At 36.7% G+C, this 24145-nt stretch overlaps 2 protein-coding genes across 4 annotated transcripts; both read right to left on the bottom strand.

Moving 5' to 3' along the window:
* Nucleotides 1-1117: 1117 nt before the first annotated feature.
* Nucleotides 1118-16512, bottom strand: akap10 (A kinase (PRKA) anchor protein 10). 2 transcript variants are annotated; one of them, XM_026253342.1, is made up of 15 exons: nt 16281-16512; nt 14740-14787; nt 13679-13864; nt 9437-10000; nt 7883-7981; nt 7474-7558; nt 5519-5642; nt 5032-5168; nt 4624-4768; nt 4356-4508; nt 4122-4231; nt 3641-3723; nt 3335-3387; nt 3113-3208; nt 1118-2274 (listed from the first exon to the last, which is right to left on the bottom strand). In XM_026253342.1, exons 1-14 carry the CDS (start codon nt 16300-16302, stop codon nt 3140-3142), a joined length of 1878 nt encoding a protein of 625 aa, XP_026109127.1. In that variant the 5' UTR covers nt 16303-16512; the 3' UTR covers nt 1118-2274; nt 3113-3139. The 2 variants fall into 2 exon arrangements, with proteins under 2 accessions (XP_026109127.1, XP_026109133.1); XM_026253348.1 differs by having other exon boundaries at nt 3641-3720.
* Nucleotides 16513-17231: 719 nt separating this feature from the next.
* On the bottom strand, nt 17232-19262 carry LOC113081249 (selenoprotein W). 2 transcript variants are annotated; one of them, XM_074559895.1, is made up of 6 exons: nt 19074-19262; nt 18703-18727; nt 18553-18606; nt 18331-18405; nt 17982-18081; nt 17232-17581 (listed from the first exon to the last, which is right to left on the bottom strand). In XM_074559895.1, the coding sequence occupies exons 1-5, from the start codon at nt 19100-19102 to the stop codon at nt 18004-18006; spliced, it is 261 nt and encodes an 86-aa protein (XP_074415996.1). In that variant the 5' UTR covers nt 19103-19262; the 3' UTR covers nt 17232-17581; nt 17982-18003. The 2 variants fall into 2 exon arrangements, with proteins under 2 accessions (XP_074415996.1, XP_074415995.1); XM_074559894.1 differs by having other exon boundaries at nt 17235-17584; nt 19074-19261.
* Between the last annotated feature and the right edge of the window lie 4883 nt (nt 19263-24145).

Raw genomic sequence — 24145 nt, 5'->3', positions numbered from 1 at the left:
ATAATAATTATTATAGAAGTCTGGCTTTAATGATAATTACAGAGTCATTTTATTGCGCAAAAGGTTGTGGGTTCAATTCCCAGGGAACACAAACTGGAAAAAAAAAAGAAGTATAGTCTGAATGCATTGTAAGTCGCTTTGGATAAAAGCGTCTGATAAATGCATAAATGTGAAATGTTAATTTTATGATTTATATCATTATGATTCATATTATTTTTATTGTTTATCTTTTACACACAAGCACTTTTAGTTTAACAGTTATTATAAATCATTTCTTTTTTAATTAATTTAAATATATATTAATGTATACAGATAATGTAATATAAATAAGCTGATAGCACTATTTAAAAAATAAAAAATCTGACCTTACATGTTTGAGTCTATATCACTATATTTTCAAAATGTATAAACTAACTTAACAAGTTTCACTTTTGACTGTACTGATAGAGTAAGATAATTAATTTTATTTGTCCTATTTCATGTTTCATATGACGTTTAAATTTGTCACATTCTTCAATCTCTTAACCTTTAGCAAAACCTTTAGCTTTGAATCTCGCTCGGTTTCTCGCGAGCAGTAAAATCAAACTTGCTTTGTGCTGCAAGTCTTGTAATTGGCTGTTCACCAGTGATGTCACACATTCATGTGGACATGCTCCAAAAAGCCCGAGTTGACAAAGAAAGTTGATGATCAGTATCAACAAAGCCGGATTGGAGAGGTTTGGTGTTGCCAACTCAAAACTAATCCTGCGACTCTGAATTTGTTCAGCTACCATCATGGTACAGGCCCCTGTAGTGTGCAATACGAGGATGGAAACAAAAACGTAACAAATATTGAGCATCAAATAGAACACAAGCATCTGAAAGGGTTTTTTATTTATATTTTTTTCTAATTATGCTCAGCTCAACATATTTTACTGGTTAGAAACTTCCCGTCGTATTGAGCCCTTAAAGGGACATAGTAATGGTTGTGATGTTTTGCTTCTGCGGACGAAAGCAATACTTTTGTAGAAAACTTGATACTTTTGTTTTCATATTTGTAGGTTAGCACAAATCCAATTTTAAAATGCAAATCGATATATCCTGAAAGCACCAACAAAAGATAAACACTGCATCAAGATGCGTTTCAACAATATATGTATTTAAATCAAACACATTTAAATATTTTATAGATTAAGCAAACATGTCAGAAAACATATTAATGGTACATAGTACCAAAAGTCTTTTTCCTGTTTCTCATCCACATCTCAATGAGGTCCAAAGCAATAACTTTATGTCCAAGTACACGTACAAAGGGAACAGTCATCATTGAGATTTGCTTAGACAGAGTTTTATGAATCATAAAAAAAAAGACAATCACCATAGAAAAAGCTACCATTAATATATGGAGGAAAATCAGGAATCCACATTTATACAGAACAGGGATAAACATTGTCCTAGCAGTTCAGTTTGTATATCTCTAAGTCTAGAATCAGATCTGGACAGGGTTCTAGGAGTTCTGCAGTCAGGGAACATTTTTCAGGCCCAAGTTCATTAGATCCCATTCAGGTTTCAACTGTAAAATGAGTCACTTCAGATCCATGAGAGAGTGACTCTAGAGTCTCAGACACTGGCTGCCTTATGTCCATTATGGCATACTGTAAATCTAAAAATAAAACTGTACGTAGCCACCTTGGATATTTATGCATTTTTGTTTTTTGTTTTATTTTTTACTAAAAAAGGCCTAAGCACTTCATAGCCGTTCTTTTAAAAAGTCAACAAAAAAAGAAAGATAAAAGAGACGTGTGACATAAGAACTAAGGAAGGAAATATTTAAGTCACAGCCACATTGTATTTCCTGTTCAGATTCTTGTGCACTTCCTGTTGGACGACACGGTAACAGCTAAACGCAACAGTGGCAGGCACAGTTTGAAATTCTCCTGTCAGTCTTGTTCTGAGATTTAGTTCTGTTCGTCTGCAGTGCGTTTACAGGTTTATTTATGTCTGTAGTTAAACTCATTACACTCCTCTTCAAATAAGAAATTATTCCTAGAGATGATGGGGTGGATCATACAGAAAACTTATTTTGGCTATTAGTGTGCATATCTAAACACTCACGCTCTCACACACAAACACATGCAGGAAGTCGTGGAATGCCTCTTTCAGGTCCTCACTGGTATCTCAATGCAGTTCAGCTCAGTGTTCGTCTTCTGGTCATCTGCTTCTCCAGTCATTATGCAGAGGGGCGACAAGGAGAGAGGGTAGGAGCTGCTTCCACACCGAACGAGAGGGTCATAGCTGACGAAAACAGAACCAGGTCACCTTTCATACAGAAATCTATAACTGAAAAATTAAATATTTAATAAAACCAGGCACTGCGCTTACATTCTAAAATAAACTTACATTTGCTACTAATCCTTGCATGGGCTACTTTTAAAATGTTTTGGTGAATGTGCGAATTCGTTTTTTTTTTTTTTTATGCTTGAAAGCAATGCTTGTCTTTTTTAAATGTTTAAAAGCATCCATCCACACTCACCTTCATTGTATGAAAAATAGTGATGCACTAAACGTTCAGCAACCAAAAATATTCTGCTGGATCATAAAAAAATACCAATACTGTTTTGGCCATAAGTGTTTTGGAGTACCAAAAGCTTTGATCATGCATTCGATGATGCATTTTGACTATTTCATGCACAAAATGTGGATAATCTGTAAGAGGTAGACATGTCAGCATTGTGAACAAATGGATCTGCTGAAATATTAAAATAAGTGAAAGTGCTTTACTAAACTGACTTAATTTGTTACCTGAGAATACAACACCCTGAACAGCACACCAAGCTGATTTATGCACTCAACAAAAATTAATAACTGAAAATGGATTTTAGTTTTTGGGCCAATTTGAAACTTTAATTTTGGTTTTGGTAAAACATTCATTTTGGTGCTTCACTATAAAAAATTAAAAAAGAGAAGCATTAGCATTAGCATTAGCATAAGCATAAGCATTCTGAGGAATTGCCTTTGCTTTCCTTTGAAGAAAGTAAGTCTTGGTTTGGAACGACATTAATAAATGACGGAATTTTCATTTTCCAACTTGAAGTTTGCACTTAATAATTAAATTAAATACTATATACTATACTTTTGTTGACTTCACTTCAGGGCTTCCCTAGTGTCCCTGCTGCATGACATCATTGACGATCATCTTTGCGATCTTCCATGCCATCTCTTCTTGTGCCTAACACACCAACAACAAAGATAGTACATATCAAGAACTAGAACAAGCTTAAATCCATTTCCATTCAATAAAAACCCATTAGGGAAGATGGCACACGTAATTTGAATGAAATAGCCAGGTGCACACCTCATCTGAGTTTCCTTGCACCCATTTCTTCATTGCTTGAGAAAACATGGAACCTGAAAGAAAGCAAATAAGGAAAGACAGTGAGTGAGCTGGACAGAGGAGTAAATCCTGCTTTTCAGCTGAATCACCAGCTGCATATCGCCACGAAAACACTCTCTGCTCTCAAACTGAAGACATTAAGAGCAGTTCAGCAGAAGTCATAACTAAGAGCCAACTCACACAATAAAAAACATGTGCAAGTGCGTGTCCAGTGTGAGAGAGAGAGGAGAAAAAATGTGTGTGTGTGTGTGTGTGTGTGTGTCTTACCCTTGGATTTCTTCACATCTGGCTCTGGCTCGGCCTCTCTGATGAACTGGCCCAGCTCATTCACTTTCCCAAAGGTCATTCTTCTGAGATGAAAGCAAGAAAAGCTGAATTTGGATCTGAATCCAGTGTTTTGTGCATAGTAGCAGGTTTCAACAATAGAAATCTTTTTCTGCTGGCCCAGGCAGACCACAAAAAATGGTACATTAAATATCTAGCTGTCTTTTTATGTGCAATAAAAAAGTAGGTTTTTTTTTTAAGTGCTTTTTCAACTCTTGTCAGCCAGTGAGAAAATAGTACCCTGATGAATAAAATCTTCAACATTCCAAGGCATAAAAACATATCCATGATCAACGAATGTTTGCTGTAATGATGGCCTTGGGCCACCCCTTTTTTCTAACCCTAAAGTTGTTTATGGTACAATCTATCTGATGTCCCGTGATGTGAAAGAAGTGTAGTATGTAGGCTTCAAACCCTGACTCACCCAGCATACGGTCTCTGATAGAGAGACTCAGGGTCCAGACTGGCGATGTCCACCGTTATCGCCTCATCAAAGTTCTTCAGGATCCTGACTGCCACTTTTTTAGTTCCTTGCTGCAGCCGAAAGACATTTTGAGAACATCAGGACAAAGTTACCCATACTTTCAACCAAATTCTTGAAGAATCCTTGAACTATTATGAAAAACAAGAATAATATAGCTTTTTGGTGATCAATAACCTGGGCTTGTGACCCTTCCGTGACGCTAGAGTTGCGGTCGCCTTCTGGAGTGTTGGCATTTCCTCCAATAAACTCGTCCACCCGTACAGAGTTGATAAGGTCACTCAAATACTTATAGTAAAGGTTGCTTGACAGAAAGCCTGGCATGTATACCTGAGGTTGAGAAAACAAGAAAACTTCAACAGGATTTTCCTTCCTAATACCAAGCTTCCACCTTCATAATTGTTTGCACATTTTCATAGAAAAGTGTTGCAGTGACGTGACCCACCTTCTCCATGGTGGTCCAGGCCTGTCTTAGTGGAGTGTTGAAGCAGTCTGGGAGAGGGCCGCCTTCTCTACAGATATTGGATTCAATCTCCATCCGTACAGAGTCACCAAAACCCAACGGATTTGTGGCTTGGAGTGAAAAATACCTAGGCAGATCACATGAACGGTCACGTCTTCTGTCTGCCAAAAGCAATGGTTATGCTTTTGCCACATCCAAAACACTAGAGAGGCATGTGCATAATTGCAGTGTCAAACTCGACAAAAAACTGTACAAAAAACTTCACAACTCAATTGCTTAATGACTTATCAAGGGGGTTGATAACAGGATGACCGGTCATATAGTTGCCCATCCTTATCCATCCCTAATAGTAGACTAAAATAATGTGCCTAAACTTCAAAAAGGACATACTTGTCATAGAGAATCATGGCATCATTCTGGGCTTCCTGTCCATCGTACTGGCCTTTCTTAGCAGCCAAATGATCTTGAAAGTTTTCTGCGGCCAGCCAGAACTGCAGTATATTCATTGCATCCTCCTTCTCCATGTACTATATTGACACACACATACAAACACATACTCTGAATTAGGTTTCAATCCTACTTTATAATCCCATGGCACTTGTGTGTTGTACAAATGTACAAATGTACAAATGTATTGTAATTTATACGCACACTTGGTGCATTCTGCCATTTAGAAAGGTTTTGGGCAGACTGTTGCATATTTCATGAGCTTGTAGAGCTACATGTATAAATTCAACCTTAATTCAAATTAAAAGTGTGTTCTAACGTGATACATAATATCTGGACTCAAAAAACACTTGAATCCAATTTTGAAGCACATTTAAAAAGTAAAGAACATTATATATAATTCAACAAGTCCATCATAGAGTATCCTCACCTCAGAGAAGTAGAAGAGGGCCGACTCACAAAACAGAATGTCTGCTAGGAACACAGAACCACTGGTCAGCACCTCGATCTGGTACTTACAAAAATAATGACTGCGCAGGAACTCACTAAAGTGCCTGTAAAACAGATGCCAGACATTTCCATGTAATTCCAGGAAGAAAAGAGATTCTATATAAAAAAATTGTTTTGTATAAATAGAGAGCAAAGATTTGACCAGTCAATTTATTTTATCAATTTTGTATATTGACTAATTAAAAAGATAAAAAATTGAATAAATTAACATAAAAATTATGCAAAATAACAATTCATGCCCCTGACCTGTAAATACATTTCACAAGAAGCAATTAAAAGCTTAATCAAAATACTAATCTACTGTTCAATAACAAATAGAATGGAACAAAATATATTTCAATCATGGCCCCTCTGTGAATAGCATGTTATTGTATACGACTGTTAATGCATTTGATCCTTGCAAACTAGATCTGCTTCACACAATGTTGCAGAGCAAGTATGGACCAGCTACTCCCAATGTTTAAAATAGCCACGCTGCTGTATGTAAGACACACTGCTGCTGCCTGAATAGGTGTATATTTAAATCATGTAGCAGATCTAGACAGGTGGAGCTGGGGGAGGTAGAGGAACTCATACTGCAGGACCAGTTTAAAGTGAACAATAAACCGGGTTATTTCTACTTTAAACAAGCAATCTAACTGCCTGCAGAATCAGCAGAGGCCAATCAGCTTGCACCATGTAGTAAATGTGACCCAGAGACTAATTTTGAGCTACAGGCAACAAAAAAAAAAAAGGTGTAAAATTTAGATTATAGTTGATTTTGAGGTTATCAAAAAAAATGTTCATTAAGTCCTCATCTAGCGATCCCAGTGCCAAAATAATAATTGAAGATGTTTAATTACTTTTATTTGTACGTTTTCTGAGAGGACCTTTTCTCCCTCAATTTCTCGTACTGTCATCCAAAGTACGTGCGATCCCGATAAATATACACATATACACAGAATTACAGTATTTAAGTATTCACACAAACATAATCTGTTATGTCTTGCATGAACGTTCAGGGAACAAGTGAGGAAAAACATCTGATGTGTAACATTATATCAGATCCATGCATTATAGTGGGTCTTGTCTTATAGGCCGCCTCATTAACGTTAATCTAACAATAAAAGAAAATGACTCGCTGCTCTTGATTGAACTGCTTTTGTAGTTTTAATAATCAATTTATTTGTAGCGAACTCTAAAGGGATTTTTACATTTGATTATTTTGTTTTTCTTCAATGCTATTTGTTTAGATGTAAAATGACAAAAGGTAAAGCACTACTTGTTTTTTCTTATATTTGTTCTACTGTTTTTGTTTTTTGCATTGGTTCTTATTCATAATAAAAAGATAAAATAAAAAATAGCAATATTGTAACTAATAATATAGAAATTAATATTATGAAAAGAAGTGTAGGAAAAGATGCAACGTTGCAGGTGATTTTACCTTGGGACCTTTAGAAAACTTTAACTCGATTTTTCTCAAAATTGGCTTTGCTGACTCTGTCGACTTCGACAGGAGTAGCTCAGTCATTTTTTGTCAGAATTCAACAAATAATATATCATTCTGAAGGTCTTTTAATGTAGAATGTCAAAATGATGTTTACATATTGTATGTAAAGGACCTGTCAGCTTGTGCCATCTAGAGTTTTATAAATGAATTATACTTTACAATTATACTTTATCATAAAAAAAACATTTAAAGCTAAAATAATACTTGTAGACACAATATATATAATATATAATAATAATAATAATAATATAATAAAACTTGTTTATGCAGTGCGTTTCTTGAGTACAGTGGATGTAAAGAATAAAAACGGATAATTGTACACTTTTATAGATACGAGAGCACAGTGTGAACTGTGGAGGACAAACACTGAAAGTGAAACTACTTACTGTTGGTCAATGATGGAGAACACAACAGATTGTGCAATGACAAAGCAGTTTGGGTCCACCTGTCCGTCTTCACCACAGATTTTCGCTGCCAAATAAACAAAAAACAGTTTTGTTTGCTCTATCCAAACAAAAAATTATCTCACAAACTAAAGACCAAAACTAATCCCTCCAATCAAAAAGAGTTATTTTGAAGATATCCAACGTAAAAATGTACTTAGTAAAAGAAAATAAGGTGTTTAATGACAACAAGCTCCCTGAAGCTAAATCCATAAAACCAGGCCCTCATTTTCTAATCACCCATTATCTCCTATAAATATAATCATCTTCTTCAAACACAGAGAAAACTAAAATCAGAGTACTTCTTCAGCAGTCTAAACAGAGAGCTCATTGTGATAAGGAAATCTCTTACCCACAATGTCGTTGCGTATCGGTTCAGTGATGGGAATTGGCCTAGCAGCATCTGGAGATATGTACTTAGTGAAAATGTTAACGGCATCCCTCTCTATACCTAGAAATGAGATAAATTAGTATACATGGATACATGAATATACAGAGGATAAAGATGAAGGGCAAATCGCACTCGATCCACAACAAACTCCTTTATCATATTCAACATCCCACTTCACAGACTCACAGAAGTGGGATTCACGTTTCAGCCGTGGCTATTCATCAAAGCCTCATTTGTCACTTTTAATCAAACAAATGACTAGGCCAAGGGACAAATCTTACATACACACCTTGTTAAACATTAATATCAAACTCAAAAACAGGATGGAAACATATTTCATACTGAAGAGGATGTCAGTATGCTTGAGACACCAGAAAAACAATCTTTTACACAAGTGTGTCTGTATATTTATACATACTGTATATATATATATATATATATATATATATATATATATATATATATATAAGGCCAGTGATTTATTTGAATCATGGTTGACGATCAGTCATAAGTAGTAAGCCTCTGTGTTTAAAGGCCATGTTGAAAGTGTTTGAGTTTAATGGGTATCTGTGAGATGAGGAATCTCATTTGAGCATATTTAAATGTTGAAGCACTTTTCATAAAATCCATTTGGGATGCTCAGAAAACCCAGAGACAGTCTTATAAAATGCAATGAAGTGGACAAAGGCCTGTTCGCTTTTAAGACACTGAAGGCTCTCATGGCAGAAGCCACGGGCTGATAGGATCTGACTCCCCTTCTAAGCTGATTTGATGCCTTTCGGCTTAACTGACTTTTTCCATTCACTGCTTTTACAGCCTGGAGCTTCTTTGTATTAGCCATTAATGGATACTCAGCTCCTGACTTCTGTTCATTGTAGTCCATTGCCAAGATGCTAAATGGGATCATTTACCAAACCTGCTCTATGAAACCAATGCTGCATGCATATTAAAAGTCATCGTCTGATACAAAAGGAATATGTTGTAATGTTAAAAGGCCACTAACCATGAAAAAAATTAAATTACAGAATATTCCCTATGGGTATTAAGGAATGCTTGTTTAAAATCTCATGTTTAAGGTACAGTTTTAGCGAAATACTAAGGAATACTGCAAACCCCGCAGTATTAAAGTCGTTTTTTTTTTATTCTCCCAAAAGTACAGCCCATCACCTTGTAAAAACCAACAGGACATGTATGTATCATTACGTGCTTGAAAAGATGACCTAGCAAAAATTCAATCTTTAAATTATGGTTTTACATTTTAAATGCAATACAGTAAACACGGTTTCCCTTTTCTTTTACTCTGGTAATCAACAGCATACCACAGAACATGCTACAAAAGTATAATTTAACTGAGAATCCTCCTTTAACCCTAAATAATTACGCAAGGTGGACCAAATATATGTGGAAGGCAATATATATATATATATAACATTGAGAAGAAAAAAAATACCAGCTGGGAGGACTGATTGCAGGAATACAGTCAAATACCAATGAGGTTACCATAACTGTACTCACTTTTCATAAGTTTCTCAGAGAGGCCACTAGTAGACTGCCCTTTAACTGGAGTGCCTGTTCTGGAGGAGGGCTGTCTGGTGGGTGTTTCTGACCTTAGGGTGGGCTGCAGGTGGGGAGTCCCAGGCCGGGCCGCCCCTTCTGAGCTTACAGAGTTCCTGTGGCCAATCAGAGCCACGGTATGAGAGTTAGTGTCTTGAGGGCTGGGAGTGTGAGGTCTGGAGGAAGTCCGCGAGGAGAAAGTGTCCTCTTCATCTCCCTCATTGAGAGCTGAGGGTCTGCTGGGGTCATTTGGGGAGTCTGGTGAGTCGGGGGATTCAAGGGCAGCCGCAGGCTCAGCCAAGGTGCTGTGCTTGACTGAGTTGAGGCTGTGTGCTCTGACCCTAGACCAGCTGGTGGATCGAAAGCTCTCAGCCTCAAGCCAGAAGCGGACCAGGTGCTCAGCTGAGCGGGTCTCCATAAACTGTATGAAGTAGGGCAAAGCCACATTATCCCGCAAGATCTGCTCTACAGTTTTAGAAAGCTGAGAGCGAGTCTCTTGAACCTGGTAGTTGACACTGGAGCGACCTGAAAAGCAAAGACGCATTTCAAACAATCCTTAATGCAGAGACAACATACTTAAAAACAGACAATCTCAGATTTGGACTGGTAAGAACCACTTGTCTGGTTTGTGTATTTGACAGGGATTCAATTTCGCCCTTTTTGGGTGATTTCGCACAGCACATAATAATAACCAAAAAACGCAAATCAAAACATAATAAACATTAACCAAAAACAACACAAACCCAACAAAACAAAGCAATCATTGCAAAACTTGACTTAACAAAAAAAAAAAAAAAAAGAACAAAAAATTAAAAAAAAATTAAGTGATGCTTGGCTGTCGAAAAGTCTTCAAACTTTGTTCCATGAATAAACACACACACAAAACAAATTTTCTAATAGAGCTGTGACCTCCACTGACTGCTTTGAAAGGCCACACCTTCCTCTTTCAACACCACAGGACACCAGAAGGAGGTCTGATTAAAACTGTTACTGGGATGTGAGCAGAACTCAGAGATTCACACTATGCAAAACGCTAAACGCAAAGGAGGATACTTCAGACTGAAAAAAAAAAAAAAACTCCTTTGTGTAGCAAGGCGACACGTTAAGATGAGACGTTAGGAGCGTTATCTTTTTTTCCCAAAGTTACCTTGTAACACTGGTTTGTCAACACATACCTTTCAATGTTATATATCTTTAAATGAAAAGGTGGGGTTAGGACGTTATAACAAAGACAAGACATTCTATCCTAGGGCAGACGATAATGAGAATATGAATTTTGTACAAATTTTGACAACCAAACAATTTTTTTTTTATAAAACTTAATTAATTGTTAAAACGAAATAAATGAAGTCCATTACATCATCACTACAATTTTAACAGTAAAGTTTTTAAAAAATGATTGAATGAAAAACTGCAATAGGCGTAATGGTCCATTTCATGCAATCTGACAGTAAAATACTGTTAAATGTACAGATTCTAGAAAAGTCATCTTAAAGTTTACATTGGAATTGCCAGAAACCTATGACACATCACATGTGATTGCTTTCCAATTAAATAACTAATTTTCTTCTTAATGTTACTCATGAAGAATTAAGTACATAATGAATTTTTCACATTGTAAAATGTGTTATTAAATTACTGTTTATTGTGCATGACAATGTGCACCTATTAAATACTAAATATGAGCTTGTAGAAAAGCAACCTGAATGTACTATGATTCATCATGTGGCTTTCTGTTTACCATCTGTGTTTTCAGTATGGTTGTCAAGACGGTAATCTGGCAACCACAGCTGCCCATTTTTATGTAAATTCACAGAATTTAACAGTGAGGGCAATCATTGAGATTTCAAACTCCACTGAAATCAAAGTCGTTTTTAGTCAATGTTTTAAAACCACCAAGGCTGTAGGGAATGGGGGGGGGGGTGACACATTTTTAATATGAAGCTATGTAATCAACAAAGTAACACTTCTTTCTTTCACACCCTCAGTTTAAGTTGTGATCAATTACATTTTAACCTTGACCAAGGTCTGCAAAATCAACTTTTTAGAAAATACATGCACTTAAAATTGACATACTAAGTCTTTCTTTTCCTTGATAACACACCCAAAAAAATGATGACAACCATGTGGTTATGTAATGCTACAGATCTTTTTGTGCAAAAGAAGCACATGGAGAAGAAACAGACAAACAGGCTAGGGCTGCAACTAACGATTATTTTGATAATCGATTAATCTGTCGATTATTTTTACGATTAATCGATTAATCGGTTTATGCACTTATATTTTAGTTTTTTCCATTTTTTCCCCAAGTAAATTATTAATAAAGGGTCTTTATCATTCAGCATAGATTTTTAAGAGATTTTAACCATTTTGCATTGTCATATCCTCATCAAAAATATACCTGGAGTTGTTTTATTATGTTAGTAATCCTTTGTCGAACTCTTCTGCAATCAAAACACTGACCCATACTCTAGCAAAATTCACAAGGAGATTTCAAATATTGTTTTCACCATGGCAGTCCTTAGAGCTCCTAAAGTAGTTTAACATCCCAAACAAAGCTTAAGGAATCTTTGAGAACATATTTTCACTAAGTATAAGGATAAAACAGAATAAAATTGCAGTGCATTGTATTTTATTATTTACTGGGAAAAAGCTTTATAGCTTATGCTGTGAAATTGTAAACAATCCTTCGAAAAAAAAGTGCCAATGGCATGAAACCTGAATGGAAGTAAAATCCATCAGAAGGTTGTCCAGAAAAAAAAAATTGGGACACACACAAAAAACCTGCTGTGTGAAAAAGAGCAGTGAATACTTAGAAAAGAAGTGCATTTTAAATATACTCAAACATTTACCTCTCTCATTCAGTCATAATTAGGCTGCAAGTCTGAATTATGAACTGGTAAACGACAAACTGATCACATAACATGTTTGTAAAGCTTTAAATGTTAACTGTTAAAAAGCAATGTTATCAGCTTTTACGACTAAACATTTGCAAACAACCTTGTACTGGAGAATCTGCACAAATAAAATTCTTAGGGGCCGTTCACATATCGCACCTAAAAACGCGTGGAAAACGCTAGTCGCGCCGCTTTCTCCTTCTTTCCAAAGCGCTCGGGCAGAAGCGCCCCTGAGGCGTCTGCCTTTGCTAAGCAACCATGACGTACTCTCTCCATGACGTGCCCTCTCCATGAAGACCCGGAAATTTCAGCAAAGGATAAATGGATGCGGTGTGGACGCGCCTGGAAAAACGGGCGCATCGCACCGCGTGCGTGTCGCGACCGCGTCGCTTCCATTATGAGAGTGCATACTGCGCGCCTACATAGGAAATAACGAACTTGAGCACGCAAAAGACACGATATGTGAACGGCCCCTTAAACAGTTCAGTAGTGCAGAGTTTACAGGTTACTCTTCATTTTGAAGGCTCAAAGTAAAGTACTCCCACTTCCCGCTGAATGCTGCAGAGACGCTGTTCGGGAAGCACGTGACATAAAACGAGGCCAGCTATTGGCTATTCGCTACTTCACCTGCTGTACTGGCTGAGTAAAACCTCCGGTGGCTCATTACTGCCACACTTTGGTCACCGCAGATTTGAAATATGCACGAAATGAGCCGCTTATGGCAAATAAAATTTATTTAGCGACGAATCGATTACTAAATTAGTTGACAACTATTTTAATAATCGATTTTAATCGATTAAATCGATTCGTTGTTTCAGCTCTAAAACAGGCATGGACATATTGAGTGTTATTTAAAAGCAGGTTAAAGCGGAGGAGCTTGTGCAGGTTTCCAACAATCTCAGAGCTATGAAAAGGTTAAGAGATTAAGGCGCTTCTCACACAAATCCAGCAGGCCAGAGCGCTGCAAAAGCAATTTCAGGAACAGCTTCACAAAATCCCTCCTCTAACGTGATAATTCCTTCTCTTTCGACCACGGACACACACACCAGTTTTAGTTTTAAAAATGCTCAGCACAAAACAGTAAGTTACAAATCAGATTTTGCTAACAAGCCCACCTTGATAAAGAAGTAGAGCAGCTTTGAGATCTAAGAGTTTCTAATGAAAGTTCAGGCTCAATCTCTCACTAAGAACAAGGTCTTTAACAGTTGATAGGGAAAAAAGCCATTTAACACATAAGTCATAAGAGCTTTTGGACATGCACAACACTGCATTTTGAATCAGTGTGTAGAATTCATAGCTGGTGTACCTAAGTCTCCAAAGTGTGCTGCCTCCATGTGGCTAGGCTGTTTTTTGAGAATAGCAGTGCGGCCGCGGGCAAAGGAGTCCATGTTGGCTGAGATAGCATTGATGGCCACATGGCTGGGTCCTGCTGCATCCAGGATAGCATGATGATTACGGCCGCTAGGAGAGGGGGAGTGGGGCGACACTGGAGCTGGAGAGGAGCACACAGAGCAGGAACATTAACACACAACACAATTCTACATTTTCCATCCGGTTCCAATCTAGAAACCTGTACCGCTAAGCTTGGCAAGAAATGCTCACCATATTCTGATAAACCTAAGCATGTCCTACATTTTCCATCATCATAAGTCGTCCATAACCCATTAAGACTTGATTAATCATCTAAACAAGGTATTTTTAAATGAAAACTGAGGTTTCTGTCCCTCTATTGAAAATCCATGTAATGACCTTTATGTATCTTCTCTTTCCAAGGAGAGACAGAAACTGCTCAGGTTTCATAAAAAATAAAAATCTTCATTTGGGTTTTGAAGATTAATCAAAGTCTTATGAGTTTGGACAATGGAATTCAAAATCATTCATTTGCAGGCAGAGACTTCAAAGAATCTCAAATCAAAAACAAAGGATAAAAACCAAAAAAACATGCTAGTCTTAATGGCCATCCAAACTAAAAAAACGCTAGATCTAGGTACATATTTTTCACTGTGTCATGTGGGAGATGCTGTTAAAGAGTGCACTGATCAAACACAAACGTCTAGCGCATGTTTACATGGAAAAATAATAGCCTATTGTCTCGCACCTTTAGAAAGACAACATTTTACCATGTAGGGTCACAAAAAACTATAATTATATCTCGATACATTTTAACATGGTCTATTGTTCTACACTCAAGCATGTTCTATGTACTGAAAAAAGGTCTAAGATGGAAAAAAAACAACAACATGAAAATAATTGAGGCTGTAAATGCAAAACACACACTGATAAATGTTGTGCGTTCAATATTCAGTGTACAGAGTACATGATACAGTATATAAACAGAGCAACACAAGCAGAGTACAGGGCTCTCACCTCTGCTGGCTTTGGCATCTGCTGATCTCTCGGGTTCCTTTCCTTTTGCTAGGAGATAAAGAACGTAGGAAATATAATTTATAATTTAGAGCATCTCTTGTCCTAATGCACCTGACTATTCAGTACAAACGTTGCTTAAGAACAGTCGCCGTCTCTCTCTCTTTGACACTCAACAATAAAACAGAAAGGCAACTGGAGGGTCAATCCAACATGCACTACATTCCTGACTCTTTCCACTTTATGTTTTCTGGCTTATTTGCATGGGGTGAGGCCTTGCGTGAGTCTGTACACACAAAATAAAAATAGGAAAAGAATATAAAACACCACTGGCTAACAGACAGACTCACATCATGGAGCACAAAACGACAAGCATTTCCGTCATCCCAATCATTATTGGGAGGAGTGCAAGCAAAAAGTGGGGATGATATATTTGTTTACACAATGAACAGCATGTTACATTTCAAATATTTCATAATCCTCTGCTGTGCTGATAACATACATTAACCCTATTATCTCTGATGGATAAAGAAAACATGGAGTATATTAAAAAGACTACAACAAGGAGAAGTAATGCTCCTGTTAAATAGGACACGGGCTAAGAGAGCATCCTTACTTCCCACAGGGCAGTCACATTGATTAATGCACACTGGCTGAAGTCACAGGATACATCTGTACGGTCTTTGTCATGTGGGCTGGGGTTCTGGGAATTTGGGAATGATCAGTCACTTTATTTAATAAAGATACAAAACTACAGATTCATTATTATGGTTTATTAAGTTATGAACAACTAAAGACAGCAGCATTCCCATCCATTTTGACCAATTAATTATCATTATTTATCTAGTTTAGTCTTAAAATTCCCTGACATTTCCCGGTTTTCTATAAATTTGGGAATTCTGTAGAAGGGAGGTTTAAAAAAGGGATGGACGGCTGGATAAATCTAGCATAAATTAGTGGTTTCCAACTTGGAGGCCCCAACAAACTTCCAATGGCAGTCTTATAATTATGTAAATTCTATTTTATTAACCTACTTATTCAAAATGTTAAAACATGCTAAAAAAATAGATGTGCAACATTATATGTATGTAATGTCAATGAAATGCACTCCTTGTAAAAAAAAAAATCCAAAGCAATTCTAATTGTTCAAACAAGAATACACCTTGAATAGAATTTTTTGATTCTCCAAATTATTTTTGTTTCATTCCATTATGGAATTCCAACATGGGAGATTTTTTTGTCGGGCACTACATCATGCATGTTACTTGACCGTTTAAGTAAAACATCGACGGCACAACAGGTCTTTACTGTTTCAGGTACGGTAGCAACATGAATTTTAACGATACCATAACTATACAAAAATTATTGATGTACAGTAGAAGGTGCAAACTATAGCGATGCATAAGAGGAATTTAACAGCCATTACAAAGAATAAAGAGTTTTAATGTCACATTCATGCGGTGGCCATGAGCTCAGCATCGGTCCAGAGAAGCCCCTCGTCTCCGGCGAGCCCCCGATCATCATCGAGCCGAGCACTTCCTTACCTTTCCTTCTGAAGAACGACATGATGAACCTGAAGCGGTGAAGGCACGCTCAGCTCAGAGACAACATCCCGACAGCTCCCGAGTCCCTTCATTCATCACACTCTATCGCGCACAGCTTTCGCTTTGATCATCCACATCTGCGGTCACCGACAAAACCCAAAAATGCCCCGTCCCCTCTCAGACGGCCCGGTCGCCATATTGTCAATAAACGCCTCACTTCCGGAGTGTCTGTGGTAACGTTACAGCGCTTCTGCTGGAATTATGGGAAAAGGCCAGACAAAAGAAAAGACTTCATTCCTTTACATGCCACAGGAGACGTCTCATTTATAATATCTGTTGAAGGATATAGTGTATAATTAAATAAAAGGTTAAGCAGTGGCAGTAGGGTCCTGTAGGGTGACTTCTCATTGTAGAACGAATCAGGCTTTTACAACATAATAATTGCGTAAAATCATTGTCAAATTATTTATTCTTTAATTAAGTGTTTGGTATATGTACTTTTATATTGCATTGTGTGTGCTTTGACACATTAGTCTGGTTTGACTCAAGGATTTTTCACCTTATCATCTTGTATCCTTGCATATTCATCTTTTGCATGCTTTAAAGCAGAATGTGTGGTGATGGTATGCATGCTGTATTGAAATAAATTGATTTAGCTGATGATTTTCATGACCTTATTAACAGTCTGTGGAATATTTGTCATCAAGGCTATATAACAGCAAATCCAAAGGTACTCAAAAAAAAACACATAAATGGAATTAAAATCACGATTGGTAAACTTATTTTTATCATATCCTTATTTTCTCGGTTATTCAGATTAGTCACTGTATTAGAACACCTTGTTGCATAGTTTATTGCCATTTTATTTCCTAAATGTACAGGGACAAGGTCTGTGCTGCCACCTTTTAGATAGAGCACAACTGAATCACCAATGAATGAAAGACTAAACACTTCACCATGAACATCTTTTTATTGCATGAAAATCAAGGAACAATGCCAAAATAGTTCGTTAAATTGTGCGTTATACAAAGGCAAAAAAAAAAAAAAAGACATCAAAAGTAGCACAACTTGACATGTTCTGTCCAAATTCTATCTAATTTTATAATTTCCCTTTTTATTTTCCATTATTACTTTTAACCGTTAAAGCGTTTATCTGAAGCAGTATACATAGGGAGTTTCCTGCTCCGAGTGTCTTCTCCCAGGAAGAGCGGAGAGCATCAAGCAACAGCCATGCTGAAAACACTTTGGACGTCGCCATCATTGTTGCACTGCCCAGGAGTCCAACAAACAGAGAAGAAAAACTGCTGAGAAAATATAAGACCAATTAGAATTAGAAGAAATACAAGAAGAGGAGGTGTTAAAGGGATAGTCCACCCAAAACGGACAATTCGGTAATCATATGCTCACCCTTGTTTTGTTCCAAGCCTGTATTGCTCAATTTCTCCTTTGGGACGCAAAAGAAGGTATTCTGAAGAATGTTGGTAACCAAACAGTTCCCATTGATTTCCACTGTACTTTTGTCCATACATAGAAGTCAATGGGAACCGATTACTGTACATTCTTTAGAATAACTTCTTTTATGTTCCACAGCAGAAAGTAATTCATCCGTTTGGAAGGACATGAAAGTAAGTAAATAACAGCAGGATTTTCATTTTTAGGTGAACTATCCCCTTAATATGTGTATTTTGCTGGTATTCTCACCTCTATGATCATTAGTTCATGCTTATTTCCCCATGGCCTGCTCAATGGCAGTCACAACTGCTTTGAATTTTGACTCGGAGTCAACAAATCCATCGCCATTCTGTCAAAGAAAGTATTAGCCAGATGTCAAATACTATAGATGTATGTTGCCATATTAGATTTTAGTAGCTAAATAGTAGTCAATCCAAAGTACTGTACTGTGCAATGGTTTAAGACGTGTAACTCTACAATGAACTGCAGATTATGTGAGAAACGGTACAAAGGCTGCATCTGTGTCACATTATGGTAAATGCAACATATATAACTGTGACCTCGGAGAGTAAAGAAGTAAAAGAAGATCAAACCTCACCTTCTTTGAGTGCACCAACTTGTTGTTTACCTCCACCTCAAACCAGCCTGTGGTTGAGGGTGTGCCCTCACCAGTCTGAGTATGGGAGATGACAGTCAGATTATAAAAGAGGAGTATAAGAAAACCAATTGTTGAGCTTTTGTACATGCACATTTAACAATACATGGTTTATTTGAGAATTTTCAATATAGTAAGCAAAGGCCAATCATATAAATCACATACGATCTCAAGTTCGCCTGGGAATTCATCCTCAAGCAACGTCTTGAGTTTGGTGAACTGTTTGCAAAACAGAAGAGACAGACGTCATATAGACGGGAAAGAGTCTTCCACAAGTTTTATTGTGTGTCGAAACTTTAATTTAATAAAACTTACCTTGGGCCTGTACCCTCATCCACCACTAGGAGATGACACACACACACACACACACACACACACACACACACACACACACACATTTTTAGTGAGTTACCTCATCGATCAAACGGTAATTTGCATGGTAACTAGGTTTTTTTATTCTAGGGTATGTTTCGAGAGAACTGAGATGCAGTGAATGAACGAATACATTTATTTACAGTAAACTTCCAGAGTCTTGTGAGCTACAAGACATGGCTCACGAACATTTAAAGAAAAACGATTTTTAATCTATGCTGGTATTATACTTTTGTAAGTGAGTAATTTGGATTCTTAAAAAAATAAATAAAACAGAAAATCATCTTCAGGTGTAGTGAAATGAAGAGTAATACCAGTAGATGATGTGAACTTTGACGGTCATCCTGAGGGCTGCTGCGGGTCTCGACTGGGTCTTGAGATGCTCGTGCTGCGGACTGAACGAAGTGCTCTCGGTTCTGGACAATATTTTAATGCTGTTTCCTGGATTGTTATGAAATATCTGAGGTGGAGCAAGTGGCGCCTCACCACCAAAACACACCCCTCGCGATAATTTATCTACTTCCGGTGTACTACCCTTTAGCTAATAGCTAAATATAATAATACCAAATAATAATACCAAACAAGGGAATTTTCAGTATAGTTACACAAGAATATCTGCAGTTTGTCAAAACAAACAGGCAGTTTAGGACATTTTATTTTACAGGAAATGGACTTGACTTGAAATGTTGATGTTCACCAGTTTATGGGTTTCCTGAATAGGTCTGTTTTTTATGATAGTGGTCAGTCATTATTACATGTAATAATATACAGCCATTATATGCAGCCTCTAAAAAAAATAACATCTCACAATATGCTCAAAATCATTAAGAAAATATTTTTGCTTCAGCTCATGAACACAAAAAGGTCCAGCATTCACGTACAATTACTTATGGACCAACAGTTTTTAAGGAAACTATTTCACTTGACAAATAGTATTTGAAATGCAACAGGACACTTTCATGTGTTGACATTTGTGTGCCTCATAGCAACAGTCAGATTAGAGGAACCCTTGGGTAATCTGAACCATGAGAACAACTTGTCTTTTGAGATTGTTTCTGCCTATGGAGGATTTATACATCCAACCTTTTCAAGCAGTTGGTGATTTTAGGTATATACAAATTAATGCATTAGTTTAATACCATTTACGACTTAAATGTTTATTAATCACTGTCATCATAAACATATAGACTAAACTAATCATTGTCTCTCTTCTCTGTGCCAGAGTTCATGCGCCGTTGCAGACGAGTGCTCATCATCCAGCTCTTCACTTTAGTCCCCCAAAAGAAGGTCCTCTTTGAACTAAAAGTCACGCTTGATCTTCTTCTTGGCATAGAAGAGGCATCAGCATGGCTCTGTCCGTGTTTAGGAGCTCATCCAACCCAACTGAGACCTTAGGCTTGAGGCCTTTAAACTTGAAGTCATGACTCAAGAGGCACTCCAGTGTGTGAAGTTAGAATTTATATGCTTATCAGACAGATATCATATATGATAACTTAATTTTAACTCTTATGCTTATAGTAGTGGCAGAAAATACATTTCATAATGGGCATGCTTGATTGATTGATGCTTGATCTTGGTGCAATCTGGTAAATCTCCAGGTGAAATCCGTTATCTATGCTGGATTCTTGAATAGATGATGAATAGTTTTCTCTGCAGAAAACTAAAGGCATTTCTTCTTTTAGAGAGCTAATGATTTAGGCATGGTCCTATGGGTGAAAAAAAAAACGAACAAAAAATAAGAGAAGCCAGATTAATGTTTAAGTAGGGCTATATAAAGTTCCCTAAACAGAACAAGTAGGTCAGTTTCAATCATAGCAACTACATAAGTCACAAAGTACCTCACACATATCTTATGTTCTGACCTTCAAAAGAACTAAAACCATCTGTTTATGTACCATATTGTGTAGTAGGGCTACGGCATAATAATTAATTATAGAGATGGAGAAGAATTTAAAAATTCTGTCATTTACACACCCTCATGTCATTCAAAACACATTAGACTTTAATTTATCTTCAAAAACTACAGATGAAGATATTTAAAGATATGCAAGTTATGTAAAGCGATACATTTTTGCATATGATAAACAGATTTAATTTAGTCTCTTTTCACATATAAACATCGATCAGCTTTTTTCCCACAGGTTTGCTTTATTTCCAAAAGAAACAGGAGGTTGTATTTTTTATTTGAAAAAGCATGATTTGCTACTTTATAGCTCTAGTCAAAGTAGGTAGTATGTTGATGTGTGGTAATTATTTGTGATTCTTTTTTTCTAGAAGAGAACGACTGTTGTTGTATGTTGATGTCATAATTATTTTAAATTCTTTTTCTAGAGAGAGAGAGAGAGCGAGACTCTATACTGAGACAAATTTGTCAACGTTTCTGAATACCTTTGCATATCAATGACCTCAAAGCACGCATTGGAGAGCAGAAGGAGCCAGTGCAGATCCTCAGAACCTCTGGTGTGCAGAACACCTTCCCAAGTGACTACATGAGGACGCCGTAGACTCGCATCAGCTCCTGGGAGTTCACCATGTCGGCCTTGTTGAACACCATTTTTGCTTGTGGATATGGATATTTTTCTTACAAAAACACATCGATTTGCTATAGGAGGCCTTTGTTCACCCCCCAGAGCCATGGGAGACACTTTTTTTTTTAATGTTTGAGCTTTTTTATTAAAACTTATCATGGACCGATGCAGTGCAACACCCGCTGAGTGGCATCAAACGGCTTTAAAGATCAAAGACAATTATTTAAATAACTCTAGAATTAGTCTGAAAGAAGAAAGTCATATACACCTAGGATGATTTCAGGGTGAGTAATTTATGGCTTTTTTATTTAACTAACCCTTTAACCATAGGTGCCTGTGAAGATCCACCATGAAGGCCATGGATTGGCCGATGGCCTGGGCCTAGCACTTAGTTGCTACCACCGTGAAGGGGATAATTAATATAATTTCAAGGGAATAATCGACAATTATGATTTTTGTCAGCTCTATAGGTCTTGATGTTGTTGTGGGAAATAGGGGCCTGTGGAGTCAAAAAGGTAAAGAACCATTGGTTTAGACCACTAGATTTACTCAGGTTTTGCTAAATTGAAACTCTTATATTGAAATTTACGTTAAATCAGAAGTTATTTTTAAGCATGTATAAAAAGGAAAAATTATTACATTTAGTCCATTTTTGTGCTTCAGTCACAGAGCTGTTAGACGTGTGTTGTTCAAGTGTGCTACCAGGAGGACGCACAAACATCGAATTCGCTCTCCACTGCCTTCATGAAGTTCAAGGAAGCATAATGGTGAGCTTATTCATCATACATCAGTCTTATTTATAGATGTTTAAAACCGCTCAGTTATTCAACAATCAGGCAGCACTGGATTTACTTTTAATGACAGGAGAATTTTGACCTCCTGGCAGCCTCTGAATGATTACACAGGTACAAACTCTTCACATCAAAATATATAAAGCATTCAAAAGTCCTTCACAAACTTGATGTCGCTCATTGTATTTGGCAGGGTCAGACCACTGGACAGTGCAAGAGATTGAAGTGTTCAAGAAAGCTCTGGTTGACCACGACAAGGACAGATTTATAATGTAGTAAGAAAGTAAAAAATATATACATTTTATATAATTAATATATATATATAATTATTATTTTTTCTTTTATATATATATATATATATATATATATATATATATATATATATATATATATATAGTTTTTTTTAATACTTGAAAAAAGGTCTGTGGTTAATACAAGCCAACAATATTGAGTCTTTAAATAGTAGGGCAGTAATAATCCACCACAAACTGGTTGAAAATCTATACAAATATGTGTCAATTCAAATCGGTTGAGACGTTTATATGAATGTATCTCTGAGTGGAACTTTTTTTTTTTTGTGAAAAATTTATTTTTTTCATCTCATCTCTGTATCATTCATATTAAAGCATTGTTCATAAGCGCTGCTGCTTCCTTGATAGCGGTAACCAAGGAAGCGCTGTATCTGCTGTTCCATAAACGTGTGTTTTTCGTGATGTTTATGTAGTATACTTTCACAAAACTATAGTCAGAGCAATCGGTTCAAAAATTTATAAATTAATAAATGTTAGATTTAAAAAACAACTCATGCTGCATGTATTAAGCATCTTTGTTTGGATTGTTATTCAAATGCAGTGGCTGGCTCTTATTTTGAATGGAAAGGGTACAGGTAACCTGTTTTTATGATGAGATCTTTTTTTAAGGTTTGTTTTATAATTTCAATTTAGTGTTGTTATTTGACATATTTCTGTTTCACAAAGAAATATGCAGTGTTTTGTCAAAGCAATAATAAAAGGACACCTTTTCATTTATAACTGGTCAACTGGTTCTTGTTTAGAAAGAATCATGAAATCAGCATCATCAAATCGAATCGTGAGTTGAGAACGAATCGTTACATGCCTACCAAATATACTAGGTTGAGGTTTATTTTGTAGTTGCAGACAAAATCAGTAGCCCAGTGTTTGGAGCATTACTATACCATTATGAACCTAAAAAAAGTTCAAGCAATGTGTCCGAGCCACAAATAAAAAGGATGAAGGTGGAGGACAGTAAATGGACACAATACATCTGACTATACATCATCTAAAAAGATTACTGCTATTTTCCTAAGGGCATTCAGATGGCCAAGAGCACCAGCCTGATTAGATAAATGTGATAAATCATGGTATTGAGGGAGAAAGAGTGCACTGTACATTCACTCCACCGACAATTCCTACCGGACCTGAAACTCAAATGCGCAACTTTTGTGTTACAAGTCAGACTCTCTGATCATTAGGCCACGACTGCCCCCAAAACTCCGAAAGAGCCTCTGTCCCTGGGTGGGCTCAAACCACCGACCTTTGGGTTAACAGCTGAATGTGCTAACCGATTGTGCCAAAGCTTGATTAACTGATTGCGCAAAAATACCTATATTATAAAGTTTTTGTTCTAACCAGCTGTGACAAAAACTTCTATGAATAAATATTAGCAAAATGAAATATTATAATTCATTTTACCTTTAAACCCAACAGAGATGTGAAGAGCCACAGTTCCACCTCGGTCAGGACAGAAATGATCTCAAGAAGGCAGTGGACTAAAAGTGACTAAAATGAACAGAATTCCAATCAATATTTCATAAAAGATAATTTGTAAAGTTTTAGACTACAGTAAATATTCAACTCATTGTCCAGTGCTTAATATGGACCTTGAAATTAGCCTTAATTGTAATCAAAAATAAAGTACTCATCAAAAGAATAGCCAACTTCATGGATTCTTCGTGGAACTGTTTATTTCTTGTTCAAATTTTGAGAAATGCACAAGGCACTGAAGTTAACACTTTGGAGTTTTTAGAACATATCAGATTTGTTCATT

The sequence above is a fragment of the Carassius auratus genome, chromosome 5 (assembly GCF_003368295.1).
Source record: "Carassius auratus strain Wakin chromosome 5, ASM336829v1, whole genome shotgun sequence".
Taxonomy (NCBI): domain Eukaryota; kingdom Metazoa; phylum Chordata; class Actinopteri; order Cypriniformes; family Cyprinidae; genus Carassius; species Carassius auratus.
Note: the sequence above shows the minus strand (reverse complement) of the source record. Positions and strands in the feature narration are given on the sequence as shown.